Source organism: Hyla sarda, chromosome 2, assembly GCF_029499605.1.
Source record: "Hyla sarda isolate aHylSar1 chromosome 2, aHylSar1.hap1, whole genome shotgun sequence".
NCBI classification, from domain to species: domain Eukaryota; kingdom Metazoa; phylum Chordata; class Amphibia; order Anura; family Hylidae; genus Hyla; species Hyla sarda.
The window spans coordinates 524,502-540,599 of record NC_079190.1 but is presented as its reverse complement, the minus strand read 5'-3'; the positions used below and the strand labels follow the sequence as shown (position 1 = coordinate 540,599).

At 45.0% G+C, this 16,098-nt stretch overlaps 1 protein-coding gene and 1 pseudogene across 1 annotated transcript; one reads left to right on the top strand and one right to left on the bottom strand.

Moving 5' to 3' along the window:
* The first annotated feature begins 497 nt into the window (after positions 1-497).
* Positions 498-676, top strand: LOC130359770 (U2 spliceosomal RNA; annotated as a pseudogene).
* Positions 677-8,034: 7,358 nt separating this feature from the next.
* On the bottom strand, positions 8,035-12,803 carry LOC130357546 (olfactory receptor 52Z1P-like). The gene is made up of 3 exons (XM_056560242.1): positions 12,594-12,803; positions 9,315-9,467; positions 8,035-9,140 (listed from the first exon to the last, which is right to left on the bottom strand). Exon 3 carries the CDS (start codon positions 9,108-9,110, stop codon positions 8,169-8,171), a length of 942 nt encoding a protein of 313 aa, XP_056416217.1. The 5' UTR covers positions 9,111-9,140; positions 9,315-9,467; positions 12,594-12,803; the 3' UTR covers positions 8,035-8,168.
* Between the last annotated feature and the right edge of the window lie 3,295 nt (positions 12,804-16,098).

The following is a 16,098-nucleotide window of genomic DNA, read 5'->3' as shown; positions in this document are numbered from 1 at the left end:
TTTGCATGTTCGCGTAATCCCACATTAATCTGCAAAAAAAATTCTGTTGGGAGGAATCTTATATAGTGAAGGGGTGGCAAACTTTACCATTGGTTGCTAGGGATGTTGATAACCTCTGACAAGTGTATTTGCATCATTCTAATTGGCCCCCAAGCTAAAAGAAGGAATATGCGCATATGTGAAATATTCGCGCTCCACAGTCTCGCACAGTAACTAGTATTGGAGCCTTCTTTAGACCACAAGCTGGAAGCAGGGAGGGATGAGGATCACTGTTATGCGTTCTGTGAAAAAAAAGCTAATATTCGCAATTTCGGATATATAGCGAACATATTCGCAATATTTGCGAATTCGTGATAAAAATTTGAAATGCGAATGCTCGCACCCAACAATATTAGTCAGGTGAGAAGAAGATCTCTGAGGGACAGGTGGTGTATGTCCAGAGCCCAGACACAGAACCCCTACAGTACAATACCAAAGCATTACAGCAGGTGCATTGCATCGCTTCTCGGCCTTTTGGCTAAGATCAAGTGTAGTATCTGTTCTTATCAGTTTCATGCCAGTGGCAGGGCGACGCTGGTGTGGGGATGGGTGCTGCATGGTAGGGGACAGGGGTACCAGGGCGTTCCAGGGCTGGTTCTAAAGAATCTGCTTGATGGCTGCCCCGATGTGACCTGTTTCCTCCCGGTCTCACCATTAGGCTCAGTGGGTCTAGAGCCGAGGTACTTTAGTGCCTCAGGGAGTGTTGACCCCGAGGTGCCGAAACTCACAGGGAGTACAGGCTCACTGAGTGGAAGCACGGGCACCATGAATTCTTCACCTTGTGGCACTCACCTCTTGATTCCCGGCCTTCTGGATAGGATCAGAGAAATTTTTTTTATAGATCCGGCTTGATGTCCGGGCAGTTTATCTGCACACATTCACTTATTTATTTATTTTTGTCACTGTGTCACTTTTTGCGTGTTGTGTGTCCACTCAATTTGTCAGGATGCGGTAGCCCTTCTGGGAGTCCCTCATGGCGGTCTAGGGGAGGTGTGTGGGGCCATTAGGTTCCGCACCTCCCTGCAAACACCCCGGGTACTCCTGCTTTGGCAGGGTACCGACCGTTATCGGCAATGCAGGCAGATAACTTGGCTAACGCCAAGGGGGATGCCGGGAGCATTTGTGGTCCCTTAGTAGCTTCAGCGAAAAGGGACATCGAACCTGGAGCCTCGCAGGTACCTTTTGGTCCGGAGGGGAAGGGTAAGGTTTGTTGGGGGGGTCTCTCTCCTATCGGAGAAGGGCTTGCGATAGACGGCATCCTTTGTGCACTTTTTTTAGTGTAACACGTTTTTTCTAGCACTTTGGTTGATTCGAGAGCACGTTCCTCGGCTCTTAAAAATTACAGCAGGTGCATTGTGGTGCTCATTTGTTTTGTCAGGGCAAAACCTGTGTAAAGCGTGCCAGTTTTTTTGTGTGGTACGCTGATGGGAAAGAGATGTGCAAACAAGGGTTTAGAGTTTACAAGTAACATTCACACATTGGGGTTTATTTACTAAGAGTGTTGTAGAGTTTTCTTTGTGGGTTTTGATTTCCAACTGGTATTTTCCCAAGGTATTTACTAAGATTTCCCTACATTTTGTACTTTTCCCTACGTTTTGCTTTTTTTTTTTTTTACAACTGTCCTGATCTGTGGGGTTTTCCTCAGCTCAAATCCACCACATTTTCTGTGGAAACCTAAGTAAATATGTTGGTCTTTTTCAAAAATGTCGGGGATACGCCCCTTATGTTCGGACAACGCCCATTTATCACATGGCCACGCCCCCTTTTTATGGTTTTCCTTGTTAAATGGAGGGTTTTGTTTTTTTTTGGTTGCAAATTGTGTCGCAATATGCGACCCAATTTGGGCGGAAAACCCGTCAAAAAAGAGTCGGGATCACGTTAGTAAATAAACCCCATAGTGTTACAGTTATTACCAAGAAAAATCATCCAAAAACATTTTTTCCTGAGTTAAGAAAACTCATTGTGTAATTGTTGCCAATAGAAACGTGTCACTTTATGTGGTAGGCTTTTAGTTGTTGAAATATTATATAAAAAAAAATGTGTGAGTTGAGAAAACACAGTAATCATCATAGATTCCAGTTAAAATGTATTTAAAATATCAATTTAAAAAAATGTATGTTAAAGGGGGTATTCCAGGAAAAAACTTTTTTTTTTTTTTTTTGTTTTTTTTTATATCAACTGGCTCTGGAAAGTTGAACAGATTTGTAAATTACTTCTATTAAAAAATCGTAATCCTTCCAGCAGTTATCAGCTGCTGAAGTTGAGTTGTTCTTTTCTTTCTGACAACAGTGCTCTCTGCTGACACCTCTGTCTGTCTCAGGAACTGTCCGAAGCGTTAGAGGTGTGCTATGGGGATTTGCTCCTACTGAAGACAGTTCATGAGAGAAGCAGAGGTGTCAGCAGAGAGAACTGTGGTCAGACAGAAAAGAACAACTACATTTCAGCAGCTGTTAACTACTGGAAGGATTAAGATTTTTTTTAATAGAAGTCATTTACAAATCTGTTTAACTTTCTGGAGCCAGTTGATATGAAAAAAAGTTTTTTATTCAATGATGTTTGATCCGCTGCCTGAGGTTGCTCATTTCGGAGGCCTGGTGCTGATCCTACTCGCAGGTACTCTTTTTCTTCTCCTATGCTCCTGTTGTTTCTCTTTCTCTCTCCCTTCTCTTCTTCTTCTCCTCCCCCCTTGCCCCTCTTCCTTATCCCCCCCCCCTTTATGCCTATAATATCCCGATTTATGTTTGACTTGTTGTTCAAATGTATGTGTATGTTGAGCCCGAATTCGATTTCTCACCGGCTGCCTTACCTCTTGCCTTAGCCCCTATCTTAAGTGCCACTCTACTGCTCCCCTGGACTCTATGATGCTGGTACCCTCGGGAACCTACCATCCTTATGTAGTGGGACTGAGCCCCTTGTTCCACTTTTTAACCCAGCTTTGCAATCCGGGACTCAACCGAGTTTAGACCATTAAAGGGGTACTCCGCCCCTGGCATCTTATCCCCTAGCCAAAGGATAGGGGATAAGATGTTAGATCGCCGCGGTCCCGCTGCTGGGGACCCCGGGGATCGCTGCTGCGGCACCCCGCTTTCATTACTGCGCAGAGCGAGTTCGCTCTGTGCGTAATGACGGGCGATACAGGGGCCGAAGCAGCGTGACGTCATGGCTCCACCCCTCATGACATCACGGCCCGTCCCCTTAATGCAAGTCTATGGCAGGGGGCGTGGCGACGCCCCCACGCCCCCTCCCATAGTCTTGTATTGACGGGGGCGGCCGTGACGTCACAAGGGGCGGAGCCATGATGTAACGATGCTCCGGCCCCTGTATTGCCCGTTATTACGTGCAGAGCGATCTCTCTCTGTGCAGTAATGATAGCGGGGTGCTGGAGCGGCGATCTGACATCTTATCCCATATCCTTTGGATAGGGGATAAGATGTCTAGGGGCGGAGTACCCCTTTAAGGCATTTAATGTCTTATTACATGTTTTCTGTTTCTGACTTGTATTCTGGATATTTGCCTTATCTGCTTCACATGCTTTATATTACATGATCCATTATATATCTTTGAAGTTACTTTTTTTTTTTTTGAGAAATTTTCAATAAACTTTGAATAACAAAAAAAAAAAATATGTGCGATGTGCTGGGATGCCTGCCGGTCCGGTCCCCATCCCGGGAACCAGCTAGCGGTGGGGACCGGAATTCCCACGGGCATATGCATACGCCCCACGTCCTTAAGGACTCGGGATGAAGGGCATATACATACGCCTGGCGTCCTGAACAGGTTAAATAAGAGGTTGGGTAAGGACTGGGTAGAAGAAAGGGCAGCTCTGCCATGTTGGCCAGTAAACATGTTGGCGGCAGTACCAGCTCTGAAGGCACCACCCATTTGCCCTGGCCAAGAACAAGTATCAGCAGCCCAGTAAAGGTAGTAGGATGAGGAGGATGAGGAATGACTACAGTAACTCTACAGGGCACCGGCTGGCTGTCACTGGAACCTTCTGGGCTGCACCAGATCCACATCTTCTTCTTATACCCCTATACGGGGTGATATGCATATTTCCAATAAGATCAAGGTGATCGGCCATACTATATAGTGTGCATCCTCCCTCCCAGTAGGCAACATCTTTTCTCTCTGTTTGTTGGGGTAACGTACAAGGCGCTGTCCCTGGTCTTTTCTACATCCACAGTACAGGTAGTAGCAGTAAGTCAGCATTGTCCATCTCCTCCAGGGGTTGTGTTGTTTTGGAGGCTAGCACAGTCATTGTGGACTAGTCGGCCCGTTCCCAGTCATCTCAGGGGGAACAAGAGTCTGACGCTATGACGGTAAACCAGGTATCCGTGGATTTGTCCTCCTCAACAGTTGTATGACATAGTAAAAGTAGCATTTATAGCCTGTCCAATTCCACCATCTCTGCCTTTGCTGCTTCCTCCTAGTGGGGCAACAATTTTTCTTTGAGGAGACAGCACCCTGGGTGCTAAGGATAGCGATGAGGAGGAGTTGTGTGAGGACAGTTAGGTTTTGGAATGTTTTGCAGGGGTGTTGGCGGGGGAAGCAGTGGCAGAGCATAGCTGTGTATTTTAGTACTAAGTTTGTTTCTGTTGGTGTATGTCAATGCTGAGCTTGGTTCTGTTAGTGTATCGTGGTACTAAGATTGGTTTTGTTTCTGTATCTTGGTACTAAGCTTGGTTCTGTTAGCACATGGCAGTGCTGAGCTTGTTTCTTCCACTGTATATAAGTCATGAGTTTTGTAAGCAGAGATATGCATTCCATTACTTAGTACCTTAGCATCTTAGTACTGAGATTGGTTCTCTTAGTGTATTTTAGTACTGAGATAGTTTTTTTTAGTGCATTGTAATACTGAACATGGTTCTAACACAATCCAACTCAGAACTTATATAATATACGGTGATAGAACAAAGCAAAATAGTGACAGTGTCAGTCATGGAGGTGGATATGGTGAGGGGGGGCAAGGAGCCATACAGACATCAGAAGTTCAGACTGAGAGGAGTGACAGGGATGGGGAGGGGGAGTATGTTGGTTTTGGATGGGACGTGAGAACCAGTTGAGTAGGAGATTATTTCATCTGAGCAGGAGGGTAGTGGTGGCCACAACAACTACAAATCATCCCAGACATGGCCTCCCGGTGTGGTTAGTTCAGGAGCAGATGACTGGGACACTGTTGAGTCATTTCGAGAAAGAATATGCAAAAATGGAGGGGTTCTTGAGAGCGATACTGCATGCAGAGATGAAAGAATTTCAGCGTGCGCCAAACGTTACACAGGACTGACTTTTATTCAAAAAGTCAAAATGATACAGGACAACGCGTTTTGGCACACACTCGTGCCTTCCTCAGGTCCACAACAATTTACAGTCTGTAGTCCTGATGAGGTTCCCTGTGTGTTAGCCCGAGCCAACACACAGGGAACCTCATCAGGACTACAGACTGTAAATTGTTGTGAACCTGAGGAAGGCGCGATTGTGCGCCAAAACGTGTTGTCCTGTATCATTTCGACTTTTTGAATAAAAGCCAGTCCTGTGTAACGTTTGGCGCATGCTGAAATTCTTTCATCTCTGCATGCAGTAGTGCTCTCAAGAACCCCTCCATTTTTGCATATTCTTTCTCGCTACAAGTTTTCTGTACCCTTCTGGATTACGGATAAAAAAAGGGGTCAGAGCCGCAAACTGTCTTCCTATACTCCCGCACACCCCGAAACCTCATGGTATAAGGTGTACTTGCCTCATTGTATATCCACAGAAGGTCAGAACGACACCTTGGGTGCTGATGGTGGGTATTTGCAGCGTGTTTCATCTTATTTGTTTTTAAATACTACACAAGGAAGCACCCAGTATTTTTTCCTATTTTTCTCCCTTCCATCATGTTGTGTCATTTGTAAGCTCGAGAATAAAGCCTTCCACCGGAGAGGCACAGCCGTGTGGTGGTGTCCATAATTACTCTTTACAGGACTCTGCTGTGTGGCAAATAAGTAAAAAACACTAGAAAGTACAGGGCTGGATCTGTAAGGTATGGCCAGGCCCACGAGGAGCTACAGCTCTACAGAACCACATGGGGCAGCATCACAATACCATGTGGGAGAATCGAAACATCCAAAATGTCATCAAAACCTTGTGCTACTGTTGCAGCTCAGCTCCTAATCCCTGTCATCTTTCTAGCAGCCACAGACCACATCCACGGGCATCTGGTGTTCTTCCTCCTCCTTGATCCTGTTAGCATCCATAATGGAATCTATATCCTGCAAACAATAGTGTCCACCAAGTCATCCAGTCATCACCTGGCCAAGCTATTTGTGGTGCAGGCGCTGTCGTACCATCGTACCACGTGCCCTCAGCCCAGATGCATACCCACTTGCCATTACTTACTGCCTTACACAATCATATGGAGAAGAGGGTGGGCTACGTCATGCAGTTGTCGGTGTGTAGCACAGTGCAAGTCACAGTAGATACCTGGAGCAGTAGCTATGACCAAGGCCAATATATGTGTATTACAGCCCACTGGGTCAACACCTCCACAGTTGCGCTAATCCCTTTCAACTTCTGCCACCTGCCTCTATCCTTCTTCTCATCAGGACCTCCTCCACCTCCACGGACATTACATCTCATGGTCACCTCACAGGGCTCCTGCCGCCTGCCTCGTCAGTGCACCTGTGCAGTGCTAGAGGCAGAGAGCACACTCTCTGCCTCTAGCACTGCGCAGGTGCACTGAGGAGGCATGCAGCGGGAGCATGTACTTGCCAGGATAACACGCTGCGGCGCGCACGGGGGATAAGCTAAGATGCGCATGCGCTGGGACCTGTATGTCAATCACACAGCGGTCTCAGCGCTGACATACAGGGGATAGGCATATTGGCGGTGGGGCATAGCAAACCTTGTGCCACGCCTATCCGACTGTGTGCAGCTGCTATCAAAAACGTTTTTTGGGGTGATAAAAGCAGAGAGAACTAAGGTAAAAACACTACTCTAGACACAATCTGCACCAGCAGACTTCTTAATGCAGCTGACAGGCAGCTTTTGGTGTCAACATCACTTTCAGCTCAGGCATTGGCAGCTAATCAGAAACAACTGTCGTGTGTCCAGGCCTTTCAAAGAGGAATTATTGATGTTATGCCCATGGTGATGATTGAGGAAGGAGGGATGGAGGGGAGTTCATATATGGCAGGCACCAGTATGGATGTTTTTCTTGAGGAGGAGTTAGATAAGAATGAGAAAGTGGGACCTGAGAAGGATCTAAAGATGGAATTGGTCAAAGTGATAGGGGACGAGGAACCTACACAACAGGACAGTGATGATGATGACGAGGACCTCAACCACCCTTGGCAGTATGGGATGAAGGTGAAACAAGCTGGGTCCTCACAAAAGCTGGCAAGGATGGCGAGCTGTATACTTTGTTGCATGTGCAGTGACAGACATATTGTTAGCATAAAGGAAAGAGATGACTACTGGATACAACACTCTTGGACCTTCGGTATAAAGCCAAAATGGAGGAACTTTTCTTGCCTTCTGACAAGGAGGATAAATCGGAGATATTAGCTATGCAGTCAGGTTTCCAGCACCAAACACCTGCGTAACAGGAGCCCAGTCTCCGGTCTCCTTCCTCTGCCAGGACTACCCCATATTGGGGGGGGCGGGGGGTTAGTGACCATCGTGAGACATGACTATCGACATTCTCCAATTCAGTTTGAAACCTCATCAAATCCTTCTAAAAAACAAACAAAATCATAAATCCTTCTATATTGAGTCCTTGCATAATTGGATCAATTGTATTCACCCCATCACCTCCTATAAACAGTGAGGTGATTGTGTCCATTCTTTAAGTTTGCATGGTCAGGTTCTTCAGTGATCATTGAGTCTCTTGTAGCATTCTTTAGATATTCCTTTAATATTCCTAACTAGTATTTGATCCATGAATATATAGTTTAATCATCTCAAAAATTTAGGAAATTTTAATAACTAAGAAAACATTTCTACATCTAGGGTGATATACACAGAACGAACTCTAACCCTCCATCCATCCATGTGACGGTCACCAATTCTCATCAATAACATAGGATAATAGTAGATGAAGACGAGGAAGCTGGAATATGGGTTTGACCTGAAAATGAGTCTACACAATGATATCACCAGGACACTTTACAGAACATGGACACCACCCGCTGTCTGATCTCTTTCGTTTTCACCCCGCAGATGATCGGGTTCATCATTGGAGGGACAATGACGTAGAGATTGGCAAAGAGGATGTGGAACTGGGCGGAGATGTTTTTATGGCCAACTCTATGGGCTATAAAAGAGAAGAAGGCCGGTATATAGAAGAGGGTGATGACACAGACGTGAGACACACAGGTATTGAAGGCCTTGACACGAGCGTCTGAGGACCGAATTCTGAGAACTGTCCGGACAATAACAACATATGAAACGATTATGAGGATCAGGTCTACACCAGAAGAACAAGCAGCTATGACGAGTCCATACACTACATTGACCAGTATATCGGCAGTGGCGAGCCTAGCCATGGACATGTGCTCACAATACGTGTGCTCTATCACAATGCTGCCTTCATACGGTAATCTGTGTAGGAGATAAACGATGGGAGTTATGATACCAAAGCTTCTAAGAAGGGCCAAAATGACCATCATCCTTATGAAGGACCCAGTGAAGGTGGTCAAGTATGATAAAGGGTGGCAAATGGCGTAGTACCGATCATAGGCCATGCTCACCAAGATGGCCGACTCTGTTCCAAAGTTGAAATGAATGGAGAATGTTTGAAAAATACAACCAGTGAAGGAGATTGTGTAAGAGTTAAACCAGAAGATGCAGAGGGTCTTGGGTACTGTGGTGGAGCTGAGGAGGAGGTCACAGGCGGCCAGCATCATCAGGAACAGGTACATGGGCTGCTGGAGAGTCTTATGGGTTCCAATGATGAAGATTAACATGGAGTTTCCAGTAAGAGCCAAGATATACATGATAGAGAATGGGATGGAGAGCAGGAGGTGGGATTCCTCTAGACCGGGGACGCCCATCAGGAGGAAGTAGTCCGGGTGGAGGGCCGTGGTGTTTAACATTTCCACATGAACTTTCTCCTCTTTGGTTTCCTGTAATTAAAGACTAAACATTAATATAAATTCTACTCTCATAATAAGTTGCCTAACAATAAACTGAACAAGATTCATGTGTAATGAGGCAGAATGGAGAATATGGAAATAGATGACAATTATGGGAGAAAAAGCAAATAAAAACACCCCCTTCAATCTGATCTCCAGGCTCACCTGTTACTGAGGGAGTCCGGGCACTGGGGTCAACTGAGAACATTGAAGAGGACTGCCAAAGTCTACGGTGGAGTCTTCTTCAACTCAAGACGATGGGCCACCTCTGTGCTATATACTGGGGAGGAGTCAGGGATGATCACTAGAGGGCAGAAGCTGGACAGGGAACAGAAAGCAGGGAAATCCATAAGGATATAGTTAAAGGGGTACTCCGCCCCTAGACATCTTATCCCCTATCTAAAGGATCCCTGCGATCTCAACCGCTGCACCCCAGACATCCGATGCAGGGAGTGAACTTTGCTCCATGCTGGATGACTGACAATGCAGGGCAGCGGCATGTGATGTCACGGCCACACACCCTCAATGCAAGTCTATGGGTGGGGGCGTGGCGGCTGTCACACCCCCTCCTATAGGCGTGCACTGAGGGGCCGTGGCCGGGATGCTAGTCATCCGGTGCGCAGTAAAGTTCCCTCTGTTCACCTTTGGATAGGGGATAAGATGTCTAGGGGCGGAGTTCCCCTTTAAGACCAGATCTAGACACCCAACGTATCTACAGTGAACCCTCTGAAAAAGCCATCACTTTAGCTATATCACATTTTCCAAGACACATTTTCAATTCCTTAATATTCACAGAATTCATAATAAATGACGCTGAATGGCATCTTATTTTAAGACCCCCATCTAGTAGGGTGTGACCTTCTTTGACCTATATCCTACTAGGTGATGAAATGATTCCGCTGGTACATCAGCCCATGAGCACAGGATGTCCTCACCCAATTTTCACTGCATATTAGATGGAGGTCCTGACACACTCTAAACAGCCCCTTCTACCTCGTCCCAGAGATGACATTAGGATTAGGACTGTGAAGTCCTTGACTGTACGACCCTAGAGGATTGTGCATTGTCTTATGACTGATTTCTTCTGCAACAGGGGATACAGCTGCTATGGAGGGATGGACTTGGCCAGAAATAATTTCCTCCCACCATTAAACCTCCTCCACCATCCTGAGATGGTCATATTGCTCCACAGAGATCTGGATCCATCTGACCAGGCCATGTTTCTCCTCAGAGATCTGGATCCATCTGACCAGGCCATTTTTCTCCACAGAGATCTGGATCCATCTGACCAGGCCATTTTTCTCCACAGAGATCTGGACCCATCTGACCAGGCCATATTTCTCCACAGAGATCTGGATCCATCTGATCAGGACATGTTTCTCTATAGAGATCTAGATCCATCTGACCAGGCCATGTTTCTATATAGAGATCTGTACCCATCTGACCAGGCCATGTTTCTCTATAGAGATCTGGATCCATCTGACCAGGACATGTTTCTCTATAGAGATCTGGATCCATCTGACCAGGCCATGTTTCTCTATAGAGATCTGGATCCATCTGACCAGGACATGTTTCTCTATAGAGATCTGGATCCATCTGACCAGGCCATGTTTCTCTATAGAGATCTGGATCCATCTGACCAGGCCATGTTTCTCTATAGAGATCTGGATCCATCTGACCAGACCATGTTTCTCTATAGAGATCTGGATCCATCTGACCAGCCCATGTTTCTCTATAGAGATCTGGTTCCATCTGACCAGGCCATGTTTCTCTATAGAGATCTGTACCCATCTGACCAGGCCATGTTTCTCTATAGAGATCTGGATCCATCTGACCAGGCCATGTTTCTCTATAGAGATCTGGATCCATCTGACCAGGCCATGTTTCTCTATAGGGATCTGGATCCATCTGACCAGGACATGTTTCTCTATAGAGATCTGGATCCATCTGACCAGGCCATGTTTCTCTATAGAGATCTGGATCCATCTGACCAGGCCATGTTTCTCTATAGAGATCTGGATCCATCTGACCAGGTCATCTTTCTCCAAAGAGATCTGGATTCCAGAAGGAATATCAGTGCCATTACATCACTGATGTCCTTGCTAACAAATCTTGTTGCCTCTTTGAAAGACCTGAGCATGACAGGTGTCCCTGATTAGCTGCCAATGCATTAGCTGAAAGTCAAACTGGCTTCAAAAATTGCCTGTCTGCTGCATTATGAAGTCTGTCACTGCTTTACGCTGCTGGTATAGGCGGTCCAACATTTGTAATGTTGAGTTCCATCATGTTGGAAAATGAGGCGGTGTGGAGTTAGACCAGGGCAGCAGCTTCTCCGTTGTTAGGTTTCTCTCGCCCAGACTCAGTGCTTGATTTTGCAGTGATGAAAGGAGGGTGGGGGAGGAAGATAAGCTACTCTCTTCCCGGTGGGGGAATGCAAGTTGTCCATGGAGTAGGAGGACCCACATGAGGAGGATAGGTGACAGGTGGCAGAAGTTGAACCAGAACGGTGCAACTGTGAAGGTGTCACTACCATTTCCTGGCTAGAACACATACATATACAATCACTGGGAAGCTATGAGAGAAGTTACTAACACAGCAACCTGGTGGCCTTCACTGAGGCTTCTGCTGCGATTGGTTGGCCCTGACTTACCCGGAATCTAACCTGGAGTTATCTCTGATCCCAGCCACCGCTGCCTCAATCAGTTGTAATTTACAGCCGGCACCTGCTGCCTATCATGTGACCTCATTTTCTTTCAGTGAAAGGGGTACTCCGGTGCTCCAGCTTCCTGAACATTTTGTTCAGAAAGTTCGGAGCCAGAGGCCGTGATCGTGATGTCACAGCCACGCCCCTTGTGACGTCATGCCACTCCACATGCCCCTCGCATAGTCATGAATGAAGGGGGTGTGGCTTGACATCATGAGGGGGGCATGGCCGTGATGTCACGACTACTGCTGCAGGACCCAAGCGTTTTTTTTAGAATGCTGGGTCCTGCGGGAGATAGCGGGGGACTCCCATGATCAGACATCTCATCCTTTATCCTTTGGTTAGGGGATAAGATGTCTAGCAGCGGAGTATCCCTTTAATTACTATGAAACACCAAAAGGGTTAACAAAACTTCCTAAATGCCTTGGAATGCTCTGAATGGCGCAGTTTTCTTTACATTAAGGGACATTTCCGGGTGTAATGTAATACACCGGACCCTCAAAGCCAGAACTAAGTTGGTCACAAGAAGAAAAGGGTGTTGATTTTTTTTTTAAAGGTATAAAATTACCATCAAAGTTAAATCAATGAATCAAATCCCCTACATAAAGATGGCACATGGTAAATCTAGTTTATTTGGTTATTTGTGCAGCATTTTATCCTTTACTATAAAATGCTGCACAAAAAAAGGAAACTGCACAAAAAAGTCTAAGAATCAGTTAAATACGTAGTAATGGTCTTACATAGGCGCTCTATGAATCCGTACAGCACAAGACGCATGGACACTGATCAGTCAAGAACTTCTGCTCCTTTGTTGTAGTGATAGGTCTGGGTCTCAGCACCTGGGCACCCACTAATTTGAACTTGTGACATCTCTCTGACAGTGACCGCTCTCTGACAGTTACATCTCTCTGACAGTGACATCTCTCTGACAGTGACATCTCTCTGACAGTTACATCTCTCTGACAGTGACATCTCTCTGACAGTGACATCTCTCTGACAGTGACATCTCTCTGACAGTTACATCTCTCTGACAGTGACATCTCTCTGACAGTGACCGCTCTCTGACAGTTACATCTCTCTGGCAGTGCCATCTTTCTAACAGGGACAGCTCTCTGACAGTGACATCTTTCTGGCAGTCATATCTTTCTGACAGTGACATCTCTCTAACAGTAACATCTCTCTGGCAGTCATATCTTTCTGACAGTGACATCTCTCTGACAGTGACATCTCTCTGACAGTGACATCTTTTTGACAGTGACATCTCTCTGACAGTGACATCTCTCTGACAGTGACATCTCTCTGACAGTGACATCTCTCTGAGAGTAACATCTTTCTGACAGTGACATCTCGCTGGCAGTGACATCTTTCTGACAGTGACATCTCTCTGAGTGTAATAAAATCAAGGGCAGTGCAGCTCAATCAATAAATAGCCTGAGGTTAACTGGTAAGGTCTGATTACCCCAAGACCAAGAAATATGTAGATAAATATAATGAAGAAATTATATGACCAGTCCTCAAGGATATTGAAAAGAGTGAAAAAATAAAAAAATAAAAAATAAAAAAAGGAAAAATAGAAAGGAAGAAGCAAAAAGATGGAGATAAAAGATGTGGACAAATTGACAGATAATAGATCACAAATAAAAGTCTGGAAATTAAACTAATGCTGACTACAGTAATCCTATCTTGATTACAGTGATAATAAAAAACCTGCAAAATAAAACTTAAACAATCATGTACAGTTATTAAGTGAAAATAATAATAAAATAATATTAAAACACCTGGGCAGGGCCCTTGCCCAGATAGTAGAGATATGCTTAAAAAATGAACTTATAAGATTTCTTGTAAATGATAGATTGCCAACCTTCTTATATAATGAATTGCTTATAATATATTGTATATAAGATAGCAGCCAATGGCCAAAGTCAGTGTGATGGTTCTAGTCTATTTTAGTAGGTGAATATCAAAGCTACTGAGGAATACCACAATTGTGGTGAAACGCGTTTAGCCTCAATCTTTAAGTATTGCCACAACCATCTCTTGTTTATATCAGCCACTAAGTCAGCCAATACCCCCTTGCCAGAGCTGCAGTACCCAGACTCGAGGCCCACTACTGAATAGCGCGCTATTCACACCACGAGGACGCCGGCTCACAGCCGATCACTACTCCTTAGGCCGACGGCTGAGTAGTGCCCAGAATAACTCCATTCACCTACTGCCTCATATTGGATGCCGGCTCTATACATCACAGAGGACAACAGCGCATCATTTGGGACCATCGTACCGCCACATACGATTTCCCGGAGGAGCCCCTGCACCTATGCCAGGTTGGTGGTTGCCCTCGTTTTAGTCCGTGCGGGCGCTGATCCATCCGATTTCCCGGAGGAGCCCCTGCACCTATGCCAGGTTGGTGGTTGCCCTCGTTTTAGTCCGTGCGGGCGCTGATCCATCCCAGTCTCCAGGAGTCTGCCGCTCCGGAGACAGTCATCTGCCGCACAACACGGTGAAGACTACAAATAAGGTAGCGCTCTGAATGTCCTATACTGTGATCGCTCTCTGAAGTAAAGTGGGAGACATAACTGTATCACTCATCTCATCTGCTATATTTAGCGGACACTTTGTATCCATTTTGGTACCAATACAGTACATTGGCTTCACGAGATGAACAATCCCAACTACTGTGGCCGCTAAAATAGACTAGAACTATCACACTGACTTTGGCCATTGGCTGCTATCTTATATATATTATAAGCAATTCATTATATAAGAAGGTTGGCAATCTATCATTTACAAGAAATCTTATAAGTTCATTTTTTCAGCATATCTCTAATATCTGGGCAAGGGCCCTGCCCAGGTGTTTTAATATAATTTTATTATTATTTTCACTTAATAAATGTACATGATTGTTTAAGTTTTATTTTGCAGGTATTTTTATTATTATCACTGTAATCAAGATAGGATTACTGTAGTCAGCATTAGTTTAATTTCCAGACTTTTATTTGTGATCTATTATCTGTCAATTTGTCCACATCTTTTATCTCCATCTTTTATCTCCATCTTTTATCTCCATCTTTTATCTCCATCTTTTATCTCCATCTTTTATCTCCATCTTTTATCTCCATCTTTTATCTCCATCTTTTATCTCCATCTTTTATCTCCATCTTTTATCTCCATCTTTTTGCTTCTTCCTTTCAATTTTTTATTTTTTCACTCTTTTCAATATCCTTGAGGACTGGTCATATAATTTCTTCATTATATTTATCTACACATCTCTCTGACAGTGACATCTTTCTGACAGTGACCGCTCTCTGACAGTGACATCTCTCTGACAGTTACATCTCTCTGACAGGGACATCTCTCTGACAGTGACATCTTTCTGACAGTGACATCTCTCTGACAGTGACATCTCTCTGACAGTTACATCTCTCTGACAGGGACATCTCTCTGACAGTGACATCTCTCTGACAGTTACATCTCTCTGACAGTTACATCTCTCTGACAGGGACATCTCTCTGACAGTGACATTTCTCTGACAGTGACATCTCTCTGACAGTTACATCTTTCTGACAGTGACATCTCTCTGACAGTTACATCTTTCTGACAGTGACATCTCTCTGACAGTGACATCTCTCTGACAGTGACATCTCTCTGACAGTGACATCTCTCTGACAGTGACATCTCTCTAACAGTGACATCTCTCTGACAGTTACATCTCTCTGACAGGGACATCTCTCTGACAGTGACATCTCTCTGACAGTGACATCTCTCTGACAGGGACATCTCTCTGACAGTGACATCTCTCTGACAGTGACATCTCTCTGACAGTGACATCTCTCTGACAGTGACATCTCTCTAACAGTGACATCTATCTGACAGTTACATCTCTCTGACAGTGACATCTCTCTGACAGTGACATCTCTCTGACAGTTACATCTCTCTGACAGTGACATCTCTCTGACAGTTACATCTCTCTGACAGGGACATCTCTCTGACAGGGACATCTCTCTGACAGTGACATCTCTCTGACAGTGACATCTCTCTGACAGTTACATCTTTCTGACAGTGACATCTCTCTGACAGTTACATCTCTCTGACAGTGACATCTCTCTGACAGTACCCTTTAAAGGATGATCCAGAATATGTAGTTTGTCAGATCCTAAGATGTATAAATAAAGAAATGAACACAATGGCCCAAATTGCACTAAATGTACAGGTAGGTTTGACTAGTCCAGAGTGACGCTCAGTAAT

Bases quoted from the DNA above. Each gene is read 5' to 3' on its own strand.
- LOC130357546 (XM_056560242.1), bottom strand. From the start codon at position 9,110: ATGTTAAACACCACGGCCCTCCACCCGGACTACTTCCTCCTGATGGGC.